The sequence below is a fragment of the Mytilus galloprovincialis genome, chromosome 6 (assembly GCF_965363235.1).
Source record: "Mytilus galloprovincialis chromosome 6, xbMytGall1.hap1.1, whole genome shotgun sequence".
Lineage (NCBI taxonomy): Eukaryota > Metazoa > Mollusca > Bivalvia > Mytilida > Mytilidae > Mytilus > Mytilus galloprovincialis.
The window spans coordinates 44,024,987-44,051,557 of NC_134843.1; the positions used below are offsets into that span (position 1 = coordinate 44,024,987).

Below are 26,571 nucleotides of genomic sequence, written 5' to 3' on the forward strand. Positions count from 1 at the left end.
CATATCTGTCATGTACACACTTGGAGCCAGATTTTTTTGTTTAAGGGTTAGTAAAGGTTATATTTGTATTATTAAAAACTTCCCGTCGTAATGCTTTACTTCCGATTAGCCGCTTACGATAACAAAAATTAAGAGGTGAAAAATGATTGAAGCCCCATAATATTTTTCTTTTAATAACCCTTCAGTGTCCAATGTAAGTCTACAATGGGGGATATAAGAAGAGGAGCAGCAGTTGGGCGTAGAAGTTCTTCGTCAGACAACATGACTTTTAGGCGTCTTTCAAGAATGGACAGTCGATCATTGTCTGGGATTTACTCTTACATCCCAACTCGTGCTGCAGTGAACATTAACGCAGAAGCCCAAGAGGAAGATCTTAGAAAGTTGAACATCCATTATTCAACATGTATGTGAAATACTAATACATAATAGTCACTGCTGAACATAACAAACTCATGACGACAGACGTCTTTTTTCGCCACCAGTCAAGTGCTCTTAATTAGCGACAAGAATTAAAGTTAAGCAACAAGAAGACAAAATAACAATGTTTATATTCTATTTTTAAAATAATAATGTTAAAGATTATTTATTGTTTTATAAACTGTGCCAAAAATTTGTGAAGACCATAGGATGAAAAATTTTCTCCTGCTTTTTTTTAGTTATAATCTGGAGCTCTGTCTCCTTTTTTTCAGATTTCTTCCTAGCCCTGTTATTGATGGAAGCAAGTTAACTCGTACCACCGAAAACTCGTACCACGTTAACTCGTACCAAAAAAGTTAACTTGTACCAACGTAAACTTGTACCACTGGGAAGACGTACCATTAAAAATATATTAAAAATATGAATGTTTTATATGGGGTTTTTTTTGTAAACTAATCAAAATAAAGTTGAATAACTTGAATTTTATACTGGATTTTAAGGAAAGCTTAGACAAAAACACGAATGTTTTTTAAATCTTTATTTTTTAAACTGATCTTTCAAACTAGTTTTAATCCAGAAGAAAGTAAAAAAAAACATTGCTTTAACTGTACCTTAAGTTGAATATCTATATCCAAATTAAATTAATTAAAGCTGTAATACATGATCACAAATCGAATGCTATGTTTACAATTGTTGAAAGCCATGTGCTTTTTGGCGGGAAAATTCGGGAAACCCCTTAACAGGAAACAGTTACATTTCATTGTTATTTATAGACAGTAAGAATTTCATTTTGGAAATCATATTGATTAACCGTGTTAACTGCTAAGATTTATTCATGAAAAATAAATATTTTCTTGGGGTGAAACTTTTAATACTTTAATAATTTTACAAATATAAGTAAACCAGTCTGAAGTATTTTCTATCCAGGACCAATAGACAAGGAACATTAGCTACAAATTGGTCATTGTACTTTCAAATTATATATATTTTACAGATTTAAGAGGTATTGAGTGAAAGTAAAGTATATATATATATATATTCATCGTTTAACACCATTTAAATGCATTTAAATAAGTTGGTTCGAGTTAGCAGTGGTACGAGTTTGCATTGGTACGAGTTTTTATTTAGTGGTACGAGTTGACGTTGGTACGAGTTTACAATGGTACGGGATAACTATAATTCGTTATTGATGATACTCCATAGTTTTGTTATTGAAATCACAGTTGGTACATGGTTGTGATATGATCTTCAGATTGCAAGGAATTCCTCTCAAATCATTGCTAGGGGTTGTCTTTAACTTTAAGTTAAACATATTAGATATTGAGGCGGTGTAATGCAAACACCAATCAATTATATTAAATATTGCAGGAGAATTACATGTTGGTACTCTTACAGGCTGATTCATATAAGTTTTTCTTTTTAGTAAAGCGTCAGATACTATGTTACCAGAGCAGTACTTTAGGAATGTTTCCCAGCATTGGTAATGACCAGAAGCCATCCAATATAGCAAGAGTCAGAGAAAGTATCTATTGTGCTACTGCAGCTTGGGCACTATCACAGGCATACAGGTAAACAAAGTGTACACTTTCATATGATTAAAACTATAGAGAATTTATACGAGCCCAGAAATTAAAAATTCAATATTGAATTAAAAAAATGAAGCAAAGTTCTGTTTAGTGTAAAATAAAATGTATTAATAAAAAAACATGTTTTTTTTCCTTAATCATATAAAGGTTTTCTTGAAACTGTTTATTTTGGTAGATTTTAAATTTAATGTTACTTTATTACAAGTTATTTTTTTTCTTTTCTTTAAATTTAAGCAAATGCGATTCACAATTTGTTTACATGCCTTTTTTTCTTCATGTGAAACTAAATGAACTATTAAAGTCAACATGATCATATAAAGAATTTTGAAATTTGAATAATAGTTTTTTCTACCATTTTAGGAAAATTGATGATGATCAAGGAAAAACTGTTGAACTTGCTCAGACTGCTGTTAAATGTATGAGAGGTATACTGTTCTGTTGGTTCAGACAAGCTGATAAGGTAACACAATATCATAATCTACATTTTTGTAAAGACTCTTATTTAAAAAAGAAATGAATGATGTTTGTATCAGTGTAGCAAAGAATTGAAGAAAAGGTACATTATAAAAAGAAATTTAAATGCCTTGAAGACTACCTTTTGACCTCTGGGTGTTGCTGTCTTATTTATTTTTAATCATATGATCATTTGAATGGTACTTGAAAAAAGGGTTAATTACCTTTAGGAGCAATTATAAGAAAACATACTAAAAAAAATTACGCACAACCTAAAAAAAGGCCATGACAGCTGAGTGGGAGATTTTGCAAGAATGAAAAAGTAAAATCACAAAAATACTGAACTTAGAGGAAAATCAATTCGGAAAGTCAATAATCACATGGCAAAATCAAATAACAAAACCCATCAAAAACGAATGGACAAGAACTGTCATATTCCTGACTTGGTACAGGCATTTTCAAATGTAGAAAATGGTGGATTAAACCTGGTTTTATAGCGCTAACCCTCTCACTTTGATGACAGTCTCATCAAATTCTGTTTTACAATGATGTAGTAACTAAACAGACACAATAAATAAAATAGTCAAAATATGGGTACAGTTGTCATCAGGGCTATTCCAGTAAAAATTATCCAGGGGGGGTGGAACGCCACTTATTTTTTGACCCCCCACCTATGGAAAAGATTAAAAAAATACACCCCCACCTAGAACATGTATTTTCTTCCAAGACCCCCTACCTAGAGAAAAAAAATAAAAGTTAGCTAGTTTTTTAAAGTATACAAAAATGTTGCATCCTGTCAAATAAATGTAAAATTTGTTGGTTTATCTATTTCAGTGCATCCAAAAAGGGGGGGCCCTCTGGCCCCCCCCCTAAATCCGCCTCTGGTCTCAATGGCAATCATACCACATCTTCTTTTTTATACTAGCTATGTTGCTATTAAAATATAAAATGAAACATGTAACAATGTTATGGAGCAGCAGACGACAGATGCAACATGACGGCAATAGCTCACAGTGACCGAAAAAGGGGGGTGCGATTTTAATTATGGCCCATTTTATTTTTAAAACTGTCAATAACATTTTCAGGTACGACATATTCTTCAGGTGGGGAAACTGGTTGGCACCAACCATTTGATGTTTCAGAGTTTAGTTTGAGCCATAAAATATTTTTGGTAGGCACAATGTAATTCTTTTTTTATTTTTTGTATTTCTTATATACATTTTTTTTTCAATAGGCAAATGTTGAGGAAGATGATATACTCTCCTGTGTAACAAGGCCATATTTGTCCGCAAAAATTAGGCCATTTTTTTCCTTCAATACCACCCACGCAACATGCGCAATAAAAATCTAATTGTCTGTGCCAAATATAAATATTTTTTTATGGACCGCATAGTTTGGATGTCACCCACACATATTTTTTTTGTGGGGAGACGGTATACAAGGGAGAGGGTACTTGAAGTTGTTATAAACTGTATGCAATAAAATATTATTTGGGACAAAAATTGCAAAGAATTGGCCAGTCCACCTTATTAAGGACATATTCTTTGCAAGGAAAGAGATTTAAGTACAGCAAATTCTGCCATTTCAATTTCAATGAATATACAATAACTTCTTCCAACCGCAACAATATTTAAGTTAACCTTTATTTACAATGTTTAAACTGGTACTGTTGCCTTGTTCATGTTCATGTTGGTTTTTTTTACATTAAATTTGGGTCTTCGTCGATACCATACTTATTCCAGACGTTCCGTATCAGAGGACATTTCAGGCAATTCCTCTGCACTTCTTGTATCATTATATCTTCATCACGGTGACAAGAATAACAGTATAGAGTACCATTAATTCATAGAACAAAACAACAAATCGCTGAAGAAGTCATGTTTACAAAATGTCAAAATGAGCCAAAGACCAAAAAATGACAAGGACAGTTAAGCGTCTTTTATGGAGACAAAAACTATATTCCTAAAAAGTCTTTGGGGTTCTTCAATCGAAATAATAGCAAGCTAAACTAAATGAGATTATTATAAGGGCTAAATCTCGTCTGTACTAGCCAAATTTAACAAATTTAAAGTTGTTTATAAAAAAAATATATATCATGAATGATGGTTAATTACGTTTTTCGGGTTATCGAGACGTCCCAAAAATATATAGGTGCTCCTATTATTGGAGGAACATTACACAGTTGTGTACACACACATGGCGGCATGGAACACGATCGGAAATTCATTTGACGATATCTAAACATTTCGAAACGAAGTGAAAAGTATCGTGCGCCACGTGGGCGCTTACATTTGTCACTGTATGCGCCATTTCTTGTCAATATGCGCTATAGGCACAGGGGGCACGTCCTTCCCGATCACTGGTTTGACAAGAACACAAACGGACGCTTAAAATTAGTGGTCTGCCAACTTTATTTGCAGTCGGATGACCTTTTCAGGAGAATCTTCCTTCATAACAGGGGGAACAATATGTTTAACCTATCATTCAGAAACCCCCCACCAACAGAAATGAATTTAAATCGGGACCACCACCCTCCAGAATACAATTATGTTGATAACCCCCCACCTATGGAAAAAAGTATCGTCGGCGTTCCGCCCCTCCTGGGTAAATTTTACTGGAATAGCCCTCATCATGTAACAATTTTAAAAGGAACGATTTAACAGAACACAAAAACACCTATCTACAAAACATTCATTGATTTGCGTGCCCGACGTCAGAAAATTTTATACGTCACATATATTTGTCTTTCAATGTACATACAAACAATAAATTTCAAAAATAGACAGAGATTTAAAATAGTTCATAAGTTATATAGAATTTATAAGAATCCACAAATAGATAATTTTCAAGTGTTATATATGACCTGTTTATTTACTCAGGAGGTTCCTACACAAAACGGGGGGAGGGGGAGGGGGGTTGGCACTAACTGGCAGGTAAATGTATGAATGCTTATAGTTTTTTTGGTTTATGTTAATAAATAATTTACATCTCCTTTTATTTGTAGGTAGAGAAATTTAAATTAAATCAAAGTCCAGATTTTGCATTACATTCATCATTTGACATGGTGACAGGAGATCCAGTGTATGGAGATCAGGATTATCCTCATTTACAGGTTAGAATAAAATATATATTTATATAATGGCTGATCACTTTATCTTGAACTATGTATATAATGAATAAATATTTGAAATATCTTCTATTTCCATTACCAAGTAAAAATGGCTATGCATGTGTTTAAAGGTATAGAATCATTAACAAAAAAGGAAAATATGCAGTTTAAACACAAAAAAAACCCATTGTATACATCAATGAGGGGGGGGGGGGGGGGGTAGGAGGGGTTCTTATCCCCAAATCCCGACTTAAGGAAAGAACATACTAGAAAGAAGTAATATTTTAAACAAAATAGTTACTATGCATAGCTGTATCTTTGTCAATAAAGGGAATATTTGGGTAGTTTTAGTATCAAATGAAAGCTTGGGGATCACTTTATTTGAATAATAAATAAGTATATGCGATTTTGATAAAAGGGCTCATTTGGCCTGTTGTTCAGATCAGACGTTCCTGTTTTTGTACTATCAAACTTTCCGGGGAACCAGTTCGCTCTAATATGCAATTAAAGGTATGTTGATTTTTTCAGCACAAGTCAATATAAGGTACAGTTTTAACTTGAAATAACTGCCAATTTATTTGAACTTAGACAAAGAAGCCATTAATGCTTGAAATTGCAGAATTTGACATAGAAAGCAATGGGGCTATGAATTAGTGGTTTTATACCTTAAAAACATGAAATCCTGTGGTCCTGAATTTAAAGAAATCTAAATCCCAACATCCTGAAATTTGAAAAAAGAATTCCTGAATCCTGAAAGGATCAATCCTGAAATCCTGAGCTTAAAAACACCGTATTCCGGAGGTCCCTTCCCTCATCAATAAAAATGTCGATAAAAAACTTGTTATGAGGCCCAAACTTCAACTGAAAATTTTCATATCTCCAGTTGTGGCTTGACAACTTTGTCACATGTTTAAAATGATGTGTCTTAACTTACATGTCAAGAGAAATAAAGTTCATGTAAATTACATGAGTTGTGCATGTTGTGAACTTATTTGTTCTACATAAAAAAAAAGGTTTAACAACAACATCAATAATGGACAAAGGTAGATAACTCAAATTAAATTAAATGCATTCCTTTGCAATACATATGAACAATGTTAAGTACTTTAGATAACAGCCCAATATTTTTTTGTTTTCTAATTAACCACTGAATAAAAATGGTCATATATAGTTAACATTCTTTAAGAGCTATTTTTGGAGTAATAAATTCATATGTAATGGTACTACTGAATTATAAGAAAATTACCTTACCAGTTTGAATGCTATTTTATCTGATTATTTTTTTTTTTCAGATTGATGTGGTTGGACTGTATTTGCTGTTTTTAGTGCAAATGATCGCATCTGGTTTAAAGGTAATCTTGAAAATAATATTAGATGTAATTATCACATGACTATATAATTCTATTTCTCATTGGCCAAAAGCATAGGGAATCTTCTTTTGTAAAACATTACATTCATCAAAGGAAAAGTTGTTAGAGGTTTATATAAGTATTTGTCCCTAAATAGTAATTTTCCTAGACACCATCTTCTGTTTCAGGTCAATAATTGTATACTACAATTTTCATGGATTAAAGAAAACATGCATTTTCAACGAAACACCATGAAACAATTTATCCAACAAATGATAATGAATTCATAGAAAAGAAAAACACCAAGAGGTTGATCTAATTACAAATGTTTTCATATAAACAGTTAATCTTTTAAGGATGTTTGCTACTCTGTTTCAAAATAACAAGCTTTTTAAAAGACTGTTATAAATTGATAGTATATAAATAAAGAAACTAAAAAAGCAGAAAAAAATGGTGGGTCCGTGTGCTTGTTTTCGAGATATAAGCCATTGAAAATTTGGCGGGAAATAATTCTCTCTAGATTTTTCTTACATTTAACATTAACATCTTTTTTATTTAAAAAACTATGAAAAAATAACAAGGATTTCATAAGATTTTGAAATATGGCTTTTTAAACTGTATGTAATAAAAATGTGAAAAGAAAAGTGGGGGTTAGTGGGCAAAATTTTTTGATGTTAATACATGGATAAACCAGAGGATTCCGAAAATCTGGCAAAAATTCAAAAAATAGATGAGCAAACATCCTTAAGCAGGTTTGACTGTACATTTACATATACACATGTATTCTAACAGATTGTGTACACAACAGATGAAGTCAATTTTATACAGAACTTAGTATTTTATGTTGAGAGAGCCTACAGAACACCAGATTATGGAATGTGGGAGAGAGGTAGTAAATATTACAATGGATCGACTGAAGTTCATGCCAGGTTTGTTGTATTATTTGATGGTGGACAAATAAAAGTACTTGTGCTAGGCCATTTCGTAATTTATTTTCCAAAAGGAAAAAATGATATGTTTTAATTATAAATGTTTCTTAGAAAATGCTTTAAATTGTTTTGAATATTGTTGCATTAGCCTTGAAATATTATGGTAAGAGGGAAAGTACTGTTACTATAGTATTTATACTTTAAAGAGAATTACTAGTAGTTCAGTGATAGACTGTATGGAAAATATATTAGTGTTGTTGCAGAAATATACTTGGTTATTGTTGTTACTGTTGTGCAATCCTTCCAACTTAAATAGCAGCCAAATGGGATTTATTTTTATAATCAAACCATGTGGCTCAATTTTTTCAAATCTGCTGAACAAGAGGAACCTAGATGGAGGAATGTTAATTGTGATGTATACTATAGAGTTACTCCCCTTGGAACACAAAATATTTTGATACTTGTTTGGTATTATTAAATTGCAGTGAGATTGTTTGGTTGTTGTTGCTGTTCATTATTGAGCTTTCTTTAATCAAATATTTGGTATTTCATATTGTATTGACCATGTGTTTAAAGGTTTCTTTTGCTATGGTTGTTTTCTTGAGGTCATATTCCTGTCAGTCTTTCTTCAATATTAGGTTCTATGGTGTGCTAAAACATACTTGTTAATAGACAATTAGACCTATGGTTGTTTGTTTACACTTTAACATTCAATTTTACATAGTTCAATTGGAATAGCCAAAGCAGCATTAGAAGCCATTAATGGTGTAAACTTGTTTGGAGACCAAGGAGCATCATGGTCTGTGATATATGTTGATATTGATGCTCACAACAGAAACAGAACTATTTTTGAAAGTATTTTACCTAGAGAATCAAATTCTAAGGTATGAAATATACATTAAACAGTCTGATATTAGATTTGTTATCAGAATTTTTTTTTTAGATTTACATTTGCATGACATGGAGTTGATGGACTTTGACAAGATAAAGATTATTGTCCAAACAAGAACTAAAAAATGCTTGACCAAATCTTTTTAAATTAAAATATGTTGTTTCTGTGACTAAATGAAGGCCATGTTGGATTGTCACGATTTTTGCTTTTATCTTAGTTGAGTTGTTACATAAACTTTGAATAATTTTTTTTTTTTTTTCAGAACATAGATGCATCATTATTACCTACTATTTATTGGCCATCCTTTGCTATACATGAGAAACATATAACAGACAGAACAGAAGATAAGGTCTTGAGGAGATTGAAAGGCAAGTTTGGAATCAAACGATTTCTGAGAGATGGATACAGAACTGTACTAGAGGATAAAAATAGAACATTTTATAGACCAGCTGAAATAAAAGTAAGTGTCTAATTTGATTCTGAAATCATAATTCATATTTATGTTATTTTAGATTTCCAATATAAATTTTTTTTAAGTAGTTGGTTTTTTAATTCATTATACTGACATGTAAATGTAGACATATTGAAAAAATCCTAAACCATTGTGTATGAATAACTGGTAGCTATTTCATATTAACATAAGAAAAATGGAAATGAATGGAGTTTACAATTACCTACAGTATTAGATAAGATTTTTTAAAACATCAGCTGTCACTTATACATCACTGTACATTTTTTGGATAACTTGCTTTTATTTTTTTGTATTTACATTTCAGACATTTGATGGTATTGAATGTGAGTGGCCCATGTTCTACATATATATTATAATTACAAGTAGGTATAAAATGTAACTATAAGTATGCAAGATTTTCACAATCTGAACCATGATAATAAACCTCTTCCAACAATGTCAATAAAAATAAACCTCACCAATAATAGATGTATTATAAACCGGTCACAACTTTGAAATAAAACTGGTGCCAATTGATTAAACTTGATTTCTGAAAGAAATTGGAATCTCATCCTCATCCAACTGAGCTTGGTGTTCTATAGTGAAAACAGTATACTTTATAGAACTTAATTAAAAGTAGACTTGCTAGGTTAATGATCTGTGATGAATCCATGATTTGTTTTATTTGGGATTTCTATACTGATTACCTTTTTTTTTAATTTCTGGTATGCACCATGATTGTGACTTCATTAGTTTCAGATTTTGTTTTGTTTAAGTCCTTTATTTTCATGTTTATTCACCTAGCAAACAAGTGTTTGGCATACTAGTAATCAGTTTAACTGCCTTCACAACTGAACACTGCAATGACCTGATAAGCTCCTAATTGACTAGGTTACCTTATTGTGTTCACTCTTTTCTCTTTGTTATCAATTCTTGTTTTTGCAAGTCAAGATTGCTCAAACCATTTCCAAAGCTTCAATACACAGTGTTAGTACCTATAAAAGGAAGGTCTCTTTTATTTCTTGTGATATTTGTACAAAAATTGTCACAAAAAAAATAGTTTTTGCACCAAAACTTTAGCATTCAAGTTATGATATGCTGTTCTCAATGAAAAAAAAGTGAAAAGTTAGGAGGTAGTAATTTTACTGTAAATATGTTATTTGGTAAACAAATTCCCTATAGCTATGAAACCTTTGAGCTAGGGAAAATTGTTATATATATATTTATGATGAGGACTCGGAATTGATTCAATGAGTCTAATGTATCAATTTGCAAAGTAAAAAAAAATGAAATAGATGCAGTTATATATTTCCTAAATGATAAAGATAATGTGTCATTGCTTTAAGATCAGACAATATGTGAAATTTTCAGGCATTTATTACCTAGGCAATAGCTTATTTCTAAGTTACACTTTTCTACTGACATCTGTTTGTAGGTATTATTCAGGGTGACAAAAAGGTTGCAGAAAGATATCAAAAAGAACTTGAACCATTGCTCATCAAAAACAACGAAGGTAAATACAGGCTCTTTAGAATTAAAAAAATAGTATCTTGCTTTAGTTCAATAAATTAAGAATACAAAGGGACTTGTAATATGTTATATGATCAAAAGGACATGTGTAATACTTCTTCAAAACACAGCAATCCAACTTAATGATAAAAACAAAATGACAATAGACAATATGCAGTATGTAGTGTATCAATGGGCAAGTGTTTATACTATATGTGAAGCTTTAGTTTGACCTTATTCTATAAAAGTTAATACATTTAGCAAAGACTACCCATGATAGACCACAAATGCAGGTAACATTGGAACTCTGTTCTTTTATTTGATAAACATTTGGTTGGTTTAAGAAGGAAAATATTCTTGCTTTTCTCAAAATTTGATTCTGTGATGCACAAAAAAGGCAAACATGTCTGTTGAAGTTTCATAGAAAGAACACATTATTCTGCAGATCATTGGAAAAGAATGATCAAGTTTGTCTGCATATTGTCTAATAATTGTTAGAGAAACAGGTTCTGCAACCAAATCTAATACAACAATATATTTCTTCACATAAGACAGTAAAATTTTGAATATTTAAAAGCTTGGCAAGCCTCCCATTTTAAATTTGAAAATTCAATCTCAAGTGGAAAAATATTGTATCACACTCAATGCAGTGATAGAATTTTCATCTTCAATCTAAACTTAATGATTATGGTAGAAGGTTTTCAGTTGTGGAAAGGTTGCTTTAAATCTTTAATCTTTTGATACAAAAACATGCTTTCTTCCATGCTAATGCTATAACTTACTTACTTAATCCTCTTCGTGCTTTGATGCACATAAGGCTGACACTAGGCTAATGCTATAAGCTGATCTGTATATGGATTTGTTACAGCCTCATTATGAACAGTATTGAAAAAACAAGATATTTTGCAATGCCTAAAGTATATTTTTTTTAATTTATTCTAGATATCTTAAAAAAAAAAAATGTTCATTACATGTTTTCTCTCAAAATAGGTGTACTGGTACCAATGTTGTACTATGTGCCGAAGGAAGAACTTGATCACAGACACAAACATAATTTACACAAACTACCAAGTGCTGAGGGAAACACTGATGGTGTTTTCTTGTGGGGTCAATCTTTATATTTCATCTCTCAGCTATTAAGTAAGTAATGGTGTTCATTCTCTCAAACAATGATGCTGTTTTCTTGTGGGGTCAATCTTTATTTTATCTCTCAGCTATTAAGTAAGTAATGATGTTCATTCTTTCTATTTCATGAACTACATGTAGTTCTTCCTACACTGGTACAATCTTATTAAAATAAGTTCTCATCACTTGCTCCTCGATTTTTTATATGTCGCTCACAGGGCGACATATTAAAAATCGAGGAGCAAGTGATGAGAACTTATTTAAATTTTAATAAGATTGAAACTGGTATGAAGTTTAAAAACTTCTGGAAAAAGTGATATTACCCTTTGAACACTAAATGGTACACATATTATTTATATTACCATCCACAAAAAGTTGATGATAAACACTTTATTTTTAAACTTTAAATTCAGTCTGTCTCTAACAGTCACTTTCAGATCCTCCCAAATGTTTTCTCTATACAATTTATCTTTTTTCAGCTGTCATATGTCTAAGCGGTCAGCAGTCACTTCACTTAAATGCAACTACCAATATAATCATGAAAAATATGTTTGAGTTTTGTATTCAAAATATGAATCTGAACCTGTTTGCTACCAAGATGAAGCAATATAAGTGAATTTGTGAATTATTTGTATTTGACTCCTTTTACTTTCCATTGAAAACAATTTCACTGATTTATTTCTTCCTGAGTATTAACATATTTTGAAAGTTTTTCCAATTTACCACTTTCCATCCACCACTTAAGTTAAACCTTTCACATGTACATTTTTTATCATCTGCTCCAAGAAAGATAACTAACGATTGAAAATACGAAAAAAGATTCCTGAACATGGCAATGGGCAATGTCGTAATCAGAATTATTTGAAATCTCATTTAAAAGATCACCTCTCTGGAGAGGTCACTTTTAATAGTTTCCATGAGTGAATGCTTGTTGCAGTATTCTTTCGCTAAACCTTCCACTTTATGTTTGATTGCAATAATTTTCAATTGACAATGGGAGGCTGTGAGATTTCAATATAGAATTGTTGATTTTTGATCGGAAATTCTCTCTGTTTTAGTTCATGATTTATTGAAGCCTGGAGATCTTGATCCTATTTTACGACATTTACCAGCATCTGAAAGACCAAAGTCAATGATAAATACTAGATACTCTACATTTCAAGTAAGTCAAATTGGATATTTGTTGTAGTTGAACTTTAGGAAGTACACCACTAATTCATGGTCCCATTGCTTTCTATGTTAAATTCCTCCATTTCAAGCAGGCACACCTCTTTCATTTTAAGTTCAAATAAAGTGGCAATCATTGCATATCAAAGCAACACTTTATGGTGTCTTGTACTGAAAAAATCAACATACCTTTAATGGCATATAAGAAAGAACTGGTTCCCGGAACTTCGAATGTACCAAAACAGGTACTTCAGATCGGACAAAGAGACAAAATGTACCCTCTTTTTAAAATTTAGTGCAGTTGTTTTAATATTCAAATTTATAAATCCAAAAGTGTTCTACAATGATCACCAGTCCTTCAGCTTTCATTTGATGCCAAAAATACCTAAATAGCCTACATATTTTGAAAGTTACACTCATGCGTAGGAACTATTTTGTGTTAAATATGTACTACTTTCTGGTATGTGCTTTTTGGCCGGGCCTGAATTAGTGCTGTTACACCTATAATTATACTGATATCTTATTATGAGCATTGGTAATAACCACACAAAGCATGTGCTTTTTGGAGAGTAGAATAAATTATTCACTGCTGTTAACACAATATGTAATATATGATTTATAACAGAAAAACAGCTTTTGCTAAATATATAAAAATGTCCAGCAAAGGGATCAGTTTTATAAAATAAGAAGCAACAACAAATGGCCTTTGACAATGTCAGTTTTCAGTCATTTTTAAACACTTTTCACTTTTCAGGTTACTCCCCCTGATCTAGTAACACAGGTTGTTTTGATTGCAGAAAGTGCTAGACTACAGCAGTTACTAGCAACCTATGGTATACAGACACAGACTCCACACCAAGTAGAACCTATACAGATCTGGTCTCCTAAAGAATTATCTAAAGCTTATGAATATTTAGGGATCAATAAGAAATTAAAGTTGACAGGAAGACCAAAAAGACCATTTGGTGTTCTTAGTACTTCCAAGGTAATAGTTTAATGTACCGGTATATGATTCAATGTCCAAATTATTTTTATGCTCAGCCTATCATATGAGAGAGGTTTTATGTTTTCAGGTACATTCATATATATTTCCTTTAGTCTGTCAATTTTGAATTCAGGTAGGTTAAATTTTGATTAAAGGTAGTTTGTGATCACATCAACATGAGACTTAATGTTCATTATGAAGTTGTTAACTTTTTATGGTGAAGTGTATGCACTAAATAAACTAAATTTCACACATCAATAGTGCTAGGAAAATAAACCTTCCAGAAAATAAAATAAAAATTGAGTGTACCAATACTGTTTTAGAGCTTTGGAAACTAACAGCATGATGTGCCAAAAATGCCAAGAATAAGTACTTATAAAAAAGTGTACTAAATCTAAAAGAAAATATTTTGACTAAAATTCTTATAAAACATCAAATAAGTTCTATAAGAATGTTATATAACTTTTGATAACTATTTACACCACTGGGTCAATGCCACTGCTGGTGGACATTTCTTCATTGAGGGTATCACCAGCCCAGTAGTCAGCACTTCGGTGTTGACATGAATATCAATTAAGTGGTCATTTTTTATAAATTTCCTGTTTACAAAACTTTGAATTTTTTCGAAAAACTAAGGATTTTCTTGTCCCAGGAATAGATTACCTTAGACGTATTTGGCACAACTTTTTGGAATTTTGTATCCTCAATGCTCTGCAACTTTGTACTTGTTTGGCTTTAAAACTATTTTGATATGATCATCACTGATGAGTCTTATGTAGACTTAACGCGCGTCTGGCGTACTAAATTATAATCCTGGTACTTTTGATAACTATTATAGATATTTTTTTAGAAAACTATGATATTATTTCTTAGTATTGGAGATTGATGTGAATTAATTTTATTGTTTTGTTCAAATGGAAACGGAATTGTAAATCAAATAAAAAAAATTACTTTGCTGTATTCAAAGCCTGTTCCTCAGTCAACCTTTATGTGGTATGTTAAATTGAAAATTGGAAAATTTTATGAACATTTTGAGTCTGACAACTTATATTGCGATATGATCTACATATATTACAGATATACAGAGTATGTGGCCAGACAGTTCTATGTTATCCATTGTTGTTTGAAGTCAGCGATTTTTACCTAGCACAAGACATGTCAGTAGTGTTAGATGATTTAAAGGTATGTTATCCTGTTCAAGTATATTCTGGTTGTGGAGTGTATATCTTTCATATATTGCAACATTCCCATTGGCTATTCATTAGGTCATTGATCACTTTAGAAGTCAAAATGATGCACATTTCCTCCATGGCAAAGGAGATATGTGATTTCTTTAATGATATGAAAAATTTTATAACATTCTGAACCTAAAAAAAAATGTTTGATGATAAAGTTTTTTTATTATTATATTGGAATAATTACTCAAGTTGGTATCAAGAGATATTCAATTTTCATACATTATGAAACCTCTAAGCACACATTTATTCATGTCATTATTTAGATAAAAGTTATTTTTATGACTAATATTTTTTCTGTCTATGAAGAAATAACATAAAAAGTTTGTTGCACACTGAATAACACCGGTAGCGGGTTATTTAACAGTGTGCATCACATTTTTTATGTTATTTCGAATAGACAGAAAAATATTACAGTCATTCTTATCATTTAATTCTAAATTCCATTTTAAACCGTAAAAAACATAAAAAACGTTGATGACGTCACAGTCACATGACTAAATTATGTCTATGGGTTGATAACAAAATAACGTCAGCCAATCAGAAGACACGTTACATCCAAAATTAAATTATATTTTGTTTGATTTTTTAAATGATTGATAGTTACAGTATATTTTTAGATATATGAAAAGGCATACTTACTTATTTTAATTCTTGTTAACCTTTCAATTATCATTTGTACTTTCAACCTCATAATATGCATAAAAAAAATAATCATGTTTCAAGAATTCTTTGATGCTTTGTTCCTTCCTCAGAATAGTTAGTTGAACTAAGATATCTGCCTATCATGATGATAAAACATAGATAACAAATTTACTTTGATTACAACAATTTCTATCTTAATAGATGGTAAGAGAAGATGTTGTACATGTGTCATACATAATCATAGTACAATGTAAATGTCATTACGCTTATCTGCATATACTATAATAATCAAAGGTATTGTCATTACCCTTATCTGCATATACTATAATAATCAAAGGTATTGTCATTACGCTTATCTGCATATACTATAATAATCAAAGGTATTGTCATTACCCTTATCTGCATATATTATACATAATCATAGTAATGTCATTATACATATTATCTGCATGTGCTGTTCCAAACAGATGTCTTTTCCCTAGCATATGGATGACTCCTTAAGGAGTTATTGCAGTAAATGATGATGATTTAGTAAATTTTTGTGTTTTTGTCTATTATTTCAAACTTTAACATGTGTATGACTCACGCCTCTAGGTGCCACTTGTTTAAAAATAAATTTTATCAAGATCTTTCAAGGATAACTTTTGTTTTATTCAGAATTACAGTGTTTTTAAAAACTTCATTACCATTTTATTTTGCAGAATGATTTAGCATTTTTATCTAGTTGTTGGAAGTTAGCAGGAAGGCCGACATTTTGTATGTTAATTAGAGAGAATAACATAAGGTATGAAGATAGTTCAATACATTTAGCCTTTTTAGCTCACCTGGCCCGAAGGGTCAAGTGAGCTTTTCTCATCACTTGGCATCCGGCGTCGTCTGGCATCGTTGGTGTAAACTTTTTACATTTTGAACTTTCTTCTAGAGAACCAATAAATGGAATGAAACCAAACATGGCATGAATGTTCCTTATGAGGTGCTGACGAAGTGTTGTTACTTTATACCTGATCCATCATCCAAGATAGCCGCCAGCGGGTGACTTAGTTTAACATAGGACCCTATGGGAAATGCATACAAATGACTTCTTTTTGAATACCACTGAATGGAATGAAACCAAACAGGGCATGAATGTTTCTTATGAGGTGTTGACCAAGTGTTGTTACTTTGTCGCCAATCCATCATCCAAGATGACCGCCAGCGGGGGACTTAGTTTAACATAGGACTCTATGGGAAATGCATACAAATGACTTCTTTTAGAGAACTACTGAATGGAATGAAACCAAACATAGTATGAATGTTCCTTATGAGGTGCTGACCAAGTGTTGTTACTTTGTAGCCGATCCATCATCCAAGATGGCCGCCAGTGGGGGGACTTAGTTTAACATAGGACCCTATGAGAAATGCATACAAATGTCTTCTTTTAGAGAACCACTGAATGGAATGAAACCAAACATAGCATGAATGTTCCTTATGAGGTGCTGACCAAGTTTGTTACTTTCTAGCCGATCCATCATCCAAGATGGCTGCCAGTGGGGTGACTTGGTTCAACATAGGACCCTATGGGAAATGCATACAAATGACTTCTTTTAGAAAACCACTAAATGGAATGAAACCAAACATAGTATGAATGTTCCTTATGAGGTGATGACCAAGTGTTGTTACTTTGTAGTGGATTCATCATCCAAGATGGCTGCCAGCGGGGGACTTGGTTTAACATAGGACCCTATTGGAAATACATACAAATGTCTTCTTTTAGAGAACCACTGAATGGAATGAAACCAAAAATAGCATGAATGTTCCTAATGAGATGCTTACCAAGTGTTGTTACTTTGTCGCCCATTCCAACAATCAAGATGGCCGAAAGTGGGGGCACTTACATGTAGTTTAACATAGGACCCTATGAGAAATACATACAAATTTCTTCTTTTAGAGAACCACTGAATGGAATGAAACCAAACATAGCATGAATGTTCCTGATGAGATACTGACCAAGTGTTGTTACTTTGTAGCTGATCCATCATCCAAGATGGCCCTCAGTGAGGGGCTTAGTTTAACATAGGACCCTATGGGAAATGCATACAAAAGTCTTCTTCTAGTGAAACACTGAATTGAATGAAACTGAACATAGCATGATTGCTCCTTTCCTAATCAGGTGCTGGCCAAATGTTGTTAATATGTAGCCAAATTTTATCTTTTTTTATATGATTTCCAAAACCCAAGTTGAGTCAGGTGATCGATACAGGCTCTTGAGAGCCTATAGTTTACTTTAAGTCTAGTAAAATAGTAAATAAATTCAAAACAGACCTTCAGAGACATGCCATCCACCAAAATTCTTCCAAGAACCAAACACTTGATATACACACAGAATCCATTTACAAGGTTAATACTTGGGCCTGATGAATAAGATGAGCTTCTAGAAAAATCTTTCAATAAGTGTCCTTCTACAGTGAAACCTGTCTTAATAGAATTCTGTCTAGACAGGTAACCTATCTTAATCAGACTATCTTTAAGTCTGAATTTTTTTTATACAGACATCAATATATTTGGAACCTTTTTAAACAAAACATATGAAAAGATGATGTGGTATGATTTCCAATGAGACAACTCTCGTCAAGAGACTAAATGACACAGAAAAACAACTATAGGTTACAGTGCCGCCTTTAACAATGAGAAAAGCCAATACCTCATGGTCAGCTATAAAACAAAACACTTTAAACTGAACCAATTCTTTTGTCATAAGCATCTTTTTTTTATAGTAGTTTAATGTAAAGTAGGGCTGTATATTGATATTTGCACTTTTCAATTGTAGAGGTCCAAACTTCCCAGAATTTTTAGACTTATTATCCATGTTCAAAAGAGGTGATGTGGATGGCGTGAGGGTCAGAGTAGGGAAGCTCCAGGTAGGTAATGATAATATAGTGAAAACTGATCAACTGTATTATATATCTACTGTGGTGTAATATAAACTCATCGAAGGCCATACTTGGACCTATAATTGTTTACTTTTTACACATTGTGACTTGGATGGAAATTTGTCTCATTGGCACTCATACCACATCTTCTTATTTCTACATAAGGACTAATTAAGGATTTTGACTGGATTGGTTAGCTCATTGACATGCATAAATCATTCCACATATCCTTTCATCCTTATCAATCATACCAAACAACACATTGTTGAATATATGAATAAGGAGATGTGGTATGATTGCCAATGAGACAAATTTCCATCCAAGTCCCAATGTGTAAAAAGTAAACAATTATAGGTCTAAGTGTGGCCTTCAATGGGTATATATTACAAAGTTCAGATGAAGTGGATGTAAGCAATTATAGACACAGGTAAGGCCTTCAAGAATTAGAAAAACCCTTACGATATGGTCGACTTTAAAAGGTCCCTACATGAAAATTTTAAACATTTCAATTGAGAAAACTAATGGCCCAATTAATAACAAAACAGTTTACAAAAAAACATATGGCAAACATGAACCAACGGTAACTACTGAACTACAGGCTCCTGACTTCACTGACTTGGGACAGGCACATAAAGAATGTATCAGGGTTTAACATGTTTGTGAGTACTCAACCCACCCCTCTAGCCTGGGACAGTGATTTAATAGTAAAACATAAGGAAAAAGTCTGTCATTGTGACCTATAGATGCTAACATCCACTTAGTTTTGTCTCTGTCAGAAAGTTATCTAGTTGGTAATTCAAACCACATCTGCTTATTTTGATATGTTTCCTAATGAGAGACAAATGTCTATGTCATATGCCTAGATCTTAAGAATAATTTCTCAAGTCTAGTAGAATTGTTATGAATGAACTCAACATGTAACGTTAACAAAATTATTCCTCAATACTAAATTCATTGTTGAAATTGTTACTAAAGGTAAAGACTGGAAATATAGTTTAAACCTATAAAAATTGTTGCAAAATGGTAATTATTTGGGTCTTTCTTTTCAGTCAATGATAACTTCAGCATGTACAGAACATCTAGATTTCTTAGATACTGTAGGGGATGAAGTCTTTCAAAGGTTTGAGGAAAAAGCAGTCACTCAAAGCTTCAAAAGCTTGACAGAAATTCCAAAACTTCCAGAAATTTTAGATGATGGAGAAGTAGTCCGTGAAGAGGTAATATAAATATTTAGGATAAAAATAAATAATATTTAACTTCGCAATTGATTAATGTTTTACCGGGCTCTATGGCTGATGTGAGTGAAAGCTATAATTAAGCATCAGTCATAACAGACTTGATCTCAAAAATCTTCTTTAATCTATGAAACCATAGAAATATAGATTCCACAACTGCAACAAGTGTATTAAGATATCACCTGAGACAGTTCAATTTTAATATTTAAAGCGCGAGGCTTGCCAAGCTTTTTAAATAATTAAAATTTAACTGTTGATAGTTGGTGATATCTGATTCTCTTATGATTTGTATCCTTCCTTTTCAAAGATTTGAGGAAAGTTGTGTACTTTTGATGTGACATAATCAAGCATGGTCGCCTTTTTCATGACGTCACAATAAGAAAATTCAGAAGAAAACAAAAAAATACAACGTAACAATTAAATTTCAACCAATCATTTTTCACTAGTGAGGAGAAATATTTTTCTCAACGGTCAGGAAATGTGAAAATAGCACAAAAATTAGAGAATCAATTAAAACAAACTTTGGCTGTTAGGATATCCTAAGGATTTGAAATAAGGTGGCATTGCTTTCGCCTTTCTTGAGTTGTGTCGCTTTATAAAATGGAAAAATTACTGAATTTGTGGTTTCCACATTCTGACTTTACTTTGCCTTAACAAAATGTTAAAAACTTATGCACAATGCTTTTTACCATAAAATAGAGGTCAATTGAAGATTTGGGTGGCGTCGCTTTCACCTTTCTAGAATTTTTTCCCTTTTTAAATAAAAAAATTGTTGAATTTGCTGTACATTTACAAGCAGAGGTATCTGCGTGTCATGAACACATTCTTATTTTATTTCAATAAGATAAAATTGGGATAGGAAATGGTGAATGCGTCAAAGCGACAACAACCTGACCATAGATCAGACAACAGCCGAAGGCCACCAATGGGTTTGTTTCTCATTAACTGCATTGAAGGCCAATAACATTTGGAAGATAGATAATATAAGATATATCAATAAATTAAATCTGTGAATAAATAATAACAAGTACATAATTTCTGTGCAGGATCTGCTATATAAGGCCACCTGGGATTTAGTGGAGAAGTATAAATTTACACCAGGGATACAATCTAGAAGTATAATACTCAAGGTTTTATATCAACGAGAAGGACCAGATTTCTACATCAATGAACAAAAAATCACTGAAAAAATAGACAAACTTATTAATAAGGCAGGAGTGTATAAAGAATGGAGAGCTGTACGATTGTTATCCTCATTACTTGGGAAGTTAGTGGATAGTTTAGCACCTTCTATAACTACTATATTAGTAAGAGGGAAACAGGTCAGTGTATATGTATGAAATTCTTTATACCCCTTCCAATGGAGGAGCATTACACTGTGTTACCACTGCTTGTCTGTGCATCAGTCCCAAAAAACTTATTTTGAAATTTTTGAAGTATTTACAAAGCTGAGCTTCCTAAATTTTGGTATCAAGCTTTATGTTAGCATTCTATATCCTGTGATAGTATACAGATTCATCTCTTCTCACCGAACTGTTAACTGAAATAATAAGAGAGTCCTGAAATTTCTTTAAAAAGGGCTTCATATGAACCATACTTTACCATGCAAAATCAGATTCATCTGTGAACAATATTTATAAAAAGATGTGATTTATATATCAATCTTTTTGGGTGCTCCTGCTTCCTCAATGAACAAAAACTGACCACCATGAAATAGCACAATAGTGTTGAATGTGGCGTTAAACACCAAAAAATCAATCAACCCAAAGAGAATGCAATTACCCTCAAAATACCCCCCCAAAAAAAAATAGTCTTGCGTAATATTACTAAATAGAATGAAATAATTTGCGTGGAATTTAAACTCCCGTCATTTATGATTGAATTATATTTTAGGTGACAGTTGGAGTGTTTGGTCATGAAGAGGAAGTAATAGACAAACCAATCAGTCCAGGAGAAGTGAAGAACATTTTGTATAGTCGTTGTGCTCAATATGATCTACTTCAGGCAGTGTTACAACAGGAACTTATTCTTGGAATTGGCAAATTGATAGCTGCCTCACCTGAATTGTTTGATGGTATACTGAAGATTCGAATAGGGTAAAATGATTTAAAGTTTGATGATATATATATATATATTTATATGCCCCCATTGTTGGCAACTTGGACATTAAGCGTTACACTTGACCATTCTTCCTTCTTTTCGTTCTTCTGACTTTCTGTCTTTTAATCCAACCCATTTTACTTTCTGCACTTTAGCTTAAGTTTGCTTATTGCAAATTTTATGAAACTCATACGTAATACTTAAAGCGAAAACCTGCAGACAGCTGTGTTTAGACTAGGGCAGTAAGTCACTTACTGTTTTAGAACTATGCCCCTTTTTTAGCTCACATGGCTCAAAGGGCCATGTGAGCTTTTCCCATCACTTTGCGTTCATTGTTATTAACTTTTACAAAAATCTTCTCCTCTGAAACTACTGGGCCAAATTAAACCAAACTTTGCCAAAACCATCATTGGGGTATCTAGTTTAAAAAATGTGTCCGGTGACCCAGTCAACCAACCAAGATGGCCGCCATGGCTAAAGATAGAACATAAGGGTAAAATGCAGTTTTTGGCTTATAACTCAAAAACCAAAGCATTTAGAGCAAATCTGACTGGGTTAAATTGTTCATCAGGTCAAGATCTATCTGCCCTGAAATTTTCAGATGAATCGAACTACCTGTTGTTGGGTTGCTGCCCCTGAATCGATAATTTTAAGGAAATTTTGCTGTTTTTGGTTATTATCTTGAATATTATTATAGATGGAGATAAACTGTAAACAGCAATACTGTTCAGCAAAGTAAGATCTACAAATAAGTCAACATGACCGAAATGGTCAATTGACCCCTAAGGAGTTATTGTCCTTTATAGTCAATTTTTAACAATTTTCAGAAAATTTGTTAATTTTTATTAACATTTTCCACTGAAACTACTGGACCAAGTTCATTATAGATAGAGATAATTGTAAGCAGCAAGGACAAACACATCACCATCACCAAAACACAATTTTGTCATGAATTTGTTTAATATTCACATAGACCAAGGTGAGCGACACAGGCTCTTTAGAGCCTCTAGTTTGGTTTGTGCACTCTTACTTGAGTTCTCATCCAAATTTTATCAATCAATACATAATGGAAAGAACTTAAACTTGCAGACAGAGTCCGAAATTTGGCAGCGAGTCACTCAATTTTCTAGAGTTATGCCGTTTTTTAAGTGGAAAATGCATTTTTTTCGTTTCAGCACTCCAACTTAGGTTTGTTTCATCTTAATTTTATGTAACTCATACACAATGCTCAGAAACAGGGTTGTTAGTCATTTACCATTTTGCAGTTATGTCTGGTTTAGCTTGGAAAATTTGAAAGCTTGAATGGGGACAATCGTTTTCTTAGACACATTCTTCTTCTATTTTTAACTGGTTTTCAAAAGAAAAATCAGTTATTGATTTGGGGATGAACAGTTGGCTTGTGAGGGCAGGGGATGACTGCCAAACAGTGTCCGTTCATTTACAAAATACGCTTTGACGAAATCTTTTCAAATTTAAATATGTTGTACACTGTGACTAAATGAGGGACAAATACAATTTTCACAATTGTATCTGTTCTCTTTGTTTTGTTTAGAATTTCCAGAAGAATTTTACGTAGAATTTTTTTTTTTTTTATTATATGAATTTGATTTATTTCCCTTTGAACAGATATAATAATTAATTTCTTTGTCATTTGGTCTCTTGTTAGATTTTCTTTTATTTTGAGGCATGTCCTCAAATTGGTCAATTTTTAGGTTCACATGTCCAAAATACATTTTGTTTTTAAAAAAATTGATGTGTTATCATGGTAATTGGGAAAATTGTACTCGTTGGAATCTGCTGTAAAGTCCTATAAGAAATTGCACATATTGTAAAAAAAACTAATCTAAATATGACAGTTAAAGTCCTATTACTCTAAGAAACAAACCCAAATAGTTCAAAACCAAAACTTTCACGAGTATGAAGCTACAGGTAGATTCTTTGGTTAGCTTCCTTGCTAGCTCAACCATGAAATGATTATTACCTTAAAATTGGGAGGAGCATAGCACTAATTCGTCATCCAATGAAAACACTCATATCAATGGCCTGCTTATAATAATAATGTATGTTTCATACAAACAGGTTTGCCTAAACAAATTAAATTTTATTTCTTATAGTCTTTGATTGAATTAAAAAATTCTTTGTATTACTATAAATTAGAAGCGGAGTTACGGTTTATGTTTTGTTCAAGGATGATAATATTTAGTGTTGATTCAATGCTAAACAAATAGAAATTTTATAGAAAATCCACATCATTTCCCTTTGTACTCTCATAGTTGGTAATTTGGTACTTGATAGATGGAGGATTATTGCAAGCAGTGCTAGCAATCATTTCCTAAAAAACAAGTTTAGAAATTTAGATATTGGTTTAAACAAATATATATAAATATGGACCAGTTCAAGTACACCTTCTAGGGTGCGCTCAACTTTCGTGACTTAGCATGATTTGTTTAATTTAAAGGTTGTAATAGGACTTTTTGTAAACTTTAAATGCTAGCACATCATAGAAAATCAAGAGAGTAATCTATGCTTATTATTATAATAAAATTTTATAACAAAAATATCTGTGAATTTTCTACAAAAATCTTGGTTTTTTTGCCACAAAATCCTGTTTAACTTTAAAAATGCAATGAAACTATAGATAATAATGATTGCTTGAAGTTTCCCCTTTGTATATGTACAAAATGGCACATCTCTATTATTCATTATCTTTGCTGTTTTTATACTATTGCAGTTTAAAAATTCATAATTCAAAGGCAACAGAAGGATATTTACACCGTGATTGTACCATTGTAAAGTATATACACATAACTGTATTTATTAATTGAACTGAGTAATTGATTGAAATAAAATTGGCAATTCAAACACACCTACAACATGCTTGTGAATCAATAAATTTTAAATTTAGATTTAAAAACTTATTTTTAAACTGACTTGTAAAACTAGTTTTACAATGTTTATATTCTGTCACTAGTTCTGATTGGTTCTCTGTTTAACTATTGACTCCACCCACAGGCTTGTGTACCTTACCTAATAATGATTTCATGGTTGAGCTAGCAAGGAAGCTAACCAAAGAATCTACATATAGCTTCATACTCATTGGAATCTGCTGTAACTGTCATATTTAGATTATTTTTTTTACAATATGTGCAATTTCTTGTGTATGCTTGGAAATCTACTTGAAACACAAATGCTGGTATTAATAAAAGTATGTACCTATTGATTTTAAAAAAAACCTATTTTTATTGTAGACTTATGCCACTTTAATATTTAGATTTAGGGCAATTGTTCACATGTCATAGTCTTTCTCTACAGTTTTCATTTAAACATACAGGTTCTAGTCACTTTTTGGGCCCTTTATATCGTGCTGTTCAGTGTCTCTGTGTTGAATGCTGTACTTTGACCCATAATTGTACTTTTTATACATTGTAGCTTGGATTGAGAGTTGTCTCATTGTCATTCATACCACATCTTCTTATTTCTATCATATATATACATTTCAGTTGGTTTATCCGAGCTATACAGATAGAGAAAGAGCAAGAAGAAGGTTGTCCTATAGATATACACTCACAATCACCTAGTGATATTAAAGAGATGATACTCCAAGTACTGGTGCAGAATGTATTTGAGACAGATTGTAGGACTCCCTTACAACAAAGACAGATCGATGGGGCCTTGAACAGGACTCCCAAAGACTTTTATGATAGAGTTTGGGAAATATTGGAAAAAACACCTAATGGTATTAAATTAGCTGGATATCATTTACCTCAGGTAATTAAAGATTCAATATATAGAGAATAATACATGGCAAAATCCGTATCATATGTCGTATCATCCCGAGACATCAATATCAGCCCAAGGGCCTTTAGGCCTGAGGGATGATATTGGTCGAGGGTGATACGGCATGTGATACGGATTTTGCCATGTATTATACGCTTTATCATATATTTCAACAGAAGAGTATTATATTATATGAACTGTTTTCTGATCCCGATAGATTAGCACTGGGTTACCTTCAGTTCTGCTTTTGTCTTGGTTCAAAGCCTTAAAATAACTGCTTATACAAAGCACCTGGGTTACCTTACCATTTGCCTGCTGCTGTTTTAAAAATATTTTGTTTATTATTGTATTTATTTGAGTGTTTTGTATTTTTTATAGTTGCATTTAGTGTGCCAAAAAATATGCAAACTTGATGTTCGTGACGTCACATACAATATGAAAACTTGACGTTCGTGACATTACATACCAAACAATGACGTCATTAAAAAAAATGACCTATTTTGAGGAAATTTTTTCTTAAGCAAAAAAAAAACAAAAAACTTTATGTAAAAAAAGAAAAAAAAAAAAAAAAGGTATGCGATACGGGTTTTACCATGCGATACGGGTTTAGCTATGCGATACGGGGTATGCGATACAGGGTAGGTGATACAGACTGGAAAAACAACCTTTATTAGATATACAAAATAGCTGTATTTTGT

The 26,571-nt window shown here is 32.1% G+C and overlaps 1 protein-coding gene across 1 annotated transcript in view; it reads left to right on the top strand.

The window, feature by feature from the left end:
* The first annotated feature begins 105 nt into the window (after positions 1–105).
* The window catches only part of LOC143079666 (phosphorylase b kinase regulatory subunit beta-like), a 46,486-nt gene continuing 20,020 nt past the window's right edge, over positions 106–26,571 (top strand). Inside the window, exons 1-20 of the mRNA XM_076255135.1 lie at positions 106–403; positions 1,841–1,985; positions 2,364–2,463; positions 5,461–5,568; positions 6,858–6,917; positions 7,707–7,843; positions 8,568–8,727; positions 8,998–9,195; positions 9,512–9,569; positions 10,622–10,699; positions 11,686–11,835; positions 12,879–12,982; positions 13,742–13,972; positions 15,050–15,154; positions 16,554–16,636; positions 18,659–18,749; positions 19,811–19,978; positions 21,043–21,318; positions 21,890–22,092; positions 25,597–25,864. Coding sequence (XP_076111250.1) covers positions 205–403; positions 1,841–1,985; positions 2,364–2,463; positions 5,461–5,568; positions 6,858–6,917; positions 7,707–7,843; positions 8,568–8,727; positions 8,998–9,195; positions 9,512–9,569; positions 10,622–10,699; positions 11,686–11,835; positions 12,879–12,982; positions 13,742–13,972; positions 15,050–15,154; positions 16,554–16,636; positions 18,659–18,749; positions 19,811–19,978; positions 21,043–21,318; positions 21,890–22,092; positions 25,597–25,864 — 2,922 coding nt within the window. The 5' untranslated portion in view covers positions 106–204. The remainder of the gene's footprint in view (positions 404–1,840; positions 1,986–2,363; positions 2,464–5,460; positions 5,569–6,857; positions 6,918–7,706; positions 7,844–8,567; positions 8,728–8,997; positions 9,196–9,511; positions 9,570–10,621; positions 10,700–11,685; positions 11,836–12,878; positions 12,983–13,741; positions 13,973–15,049; positions 15,155–16,553; positions 16,637–18,658; positions 18,750–19,810; positions 19,979–21,042; positions 21,319–21,889; positions 22,093–25,596; positions 25,865–26,571) is intronic.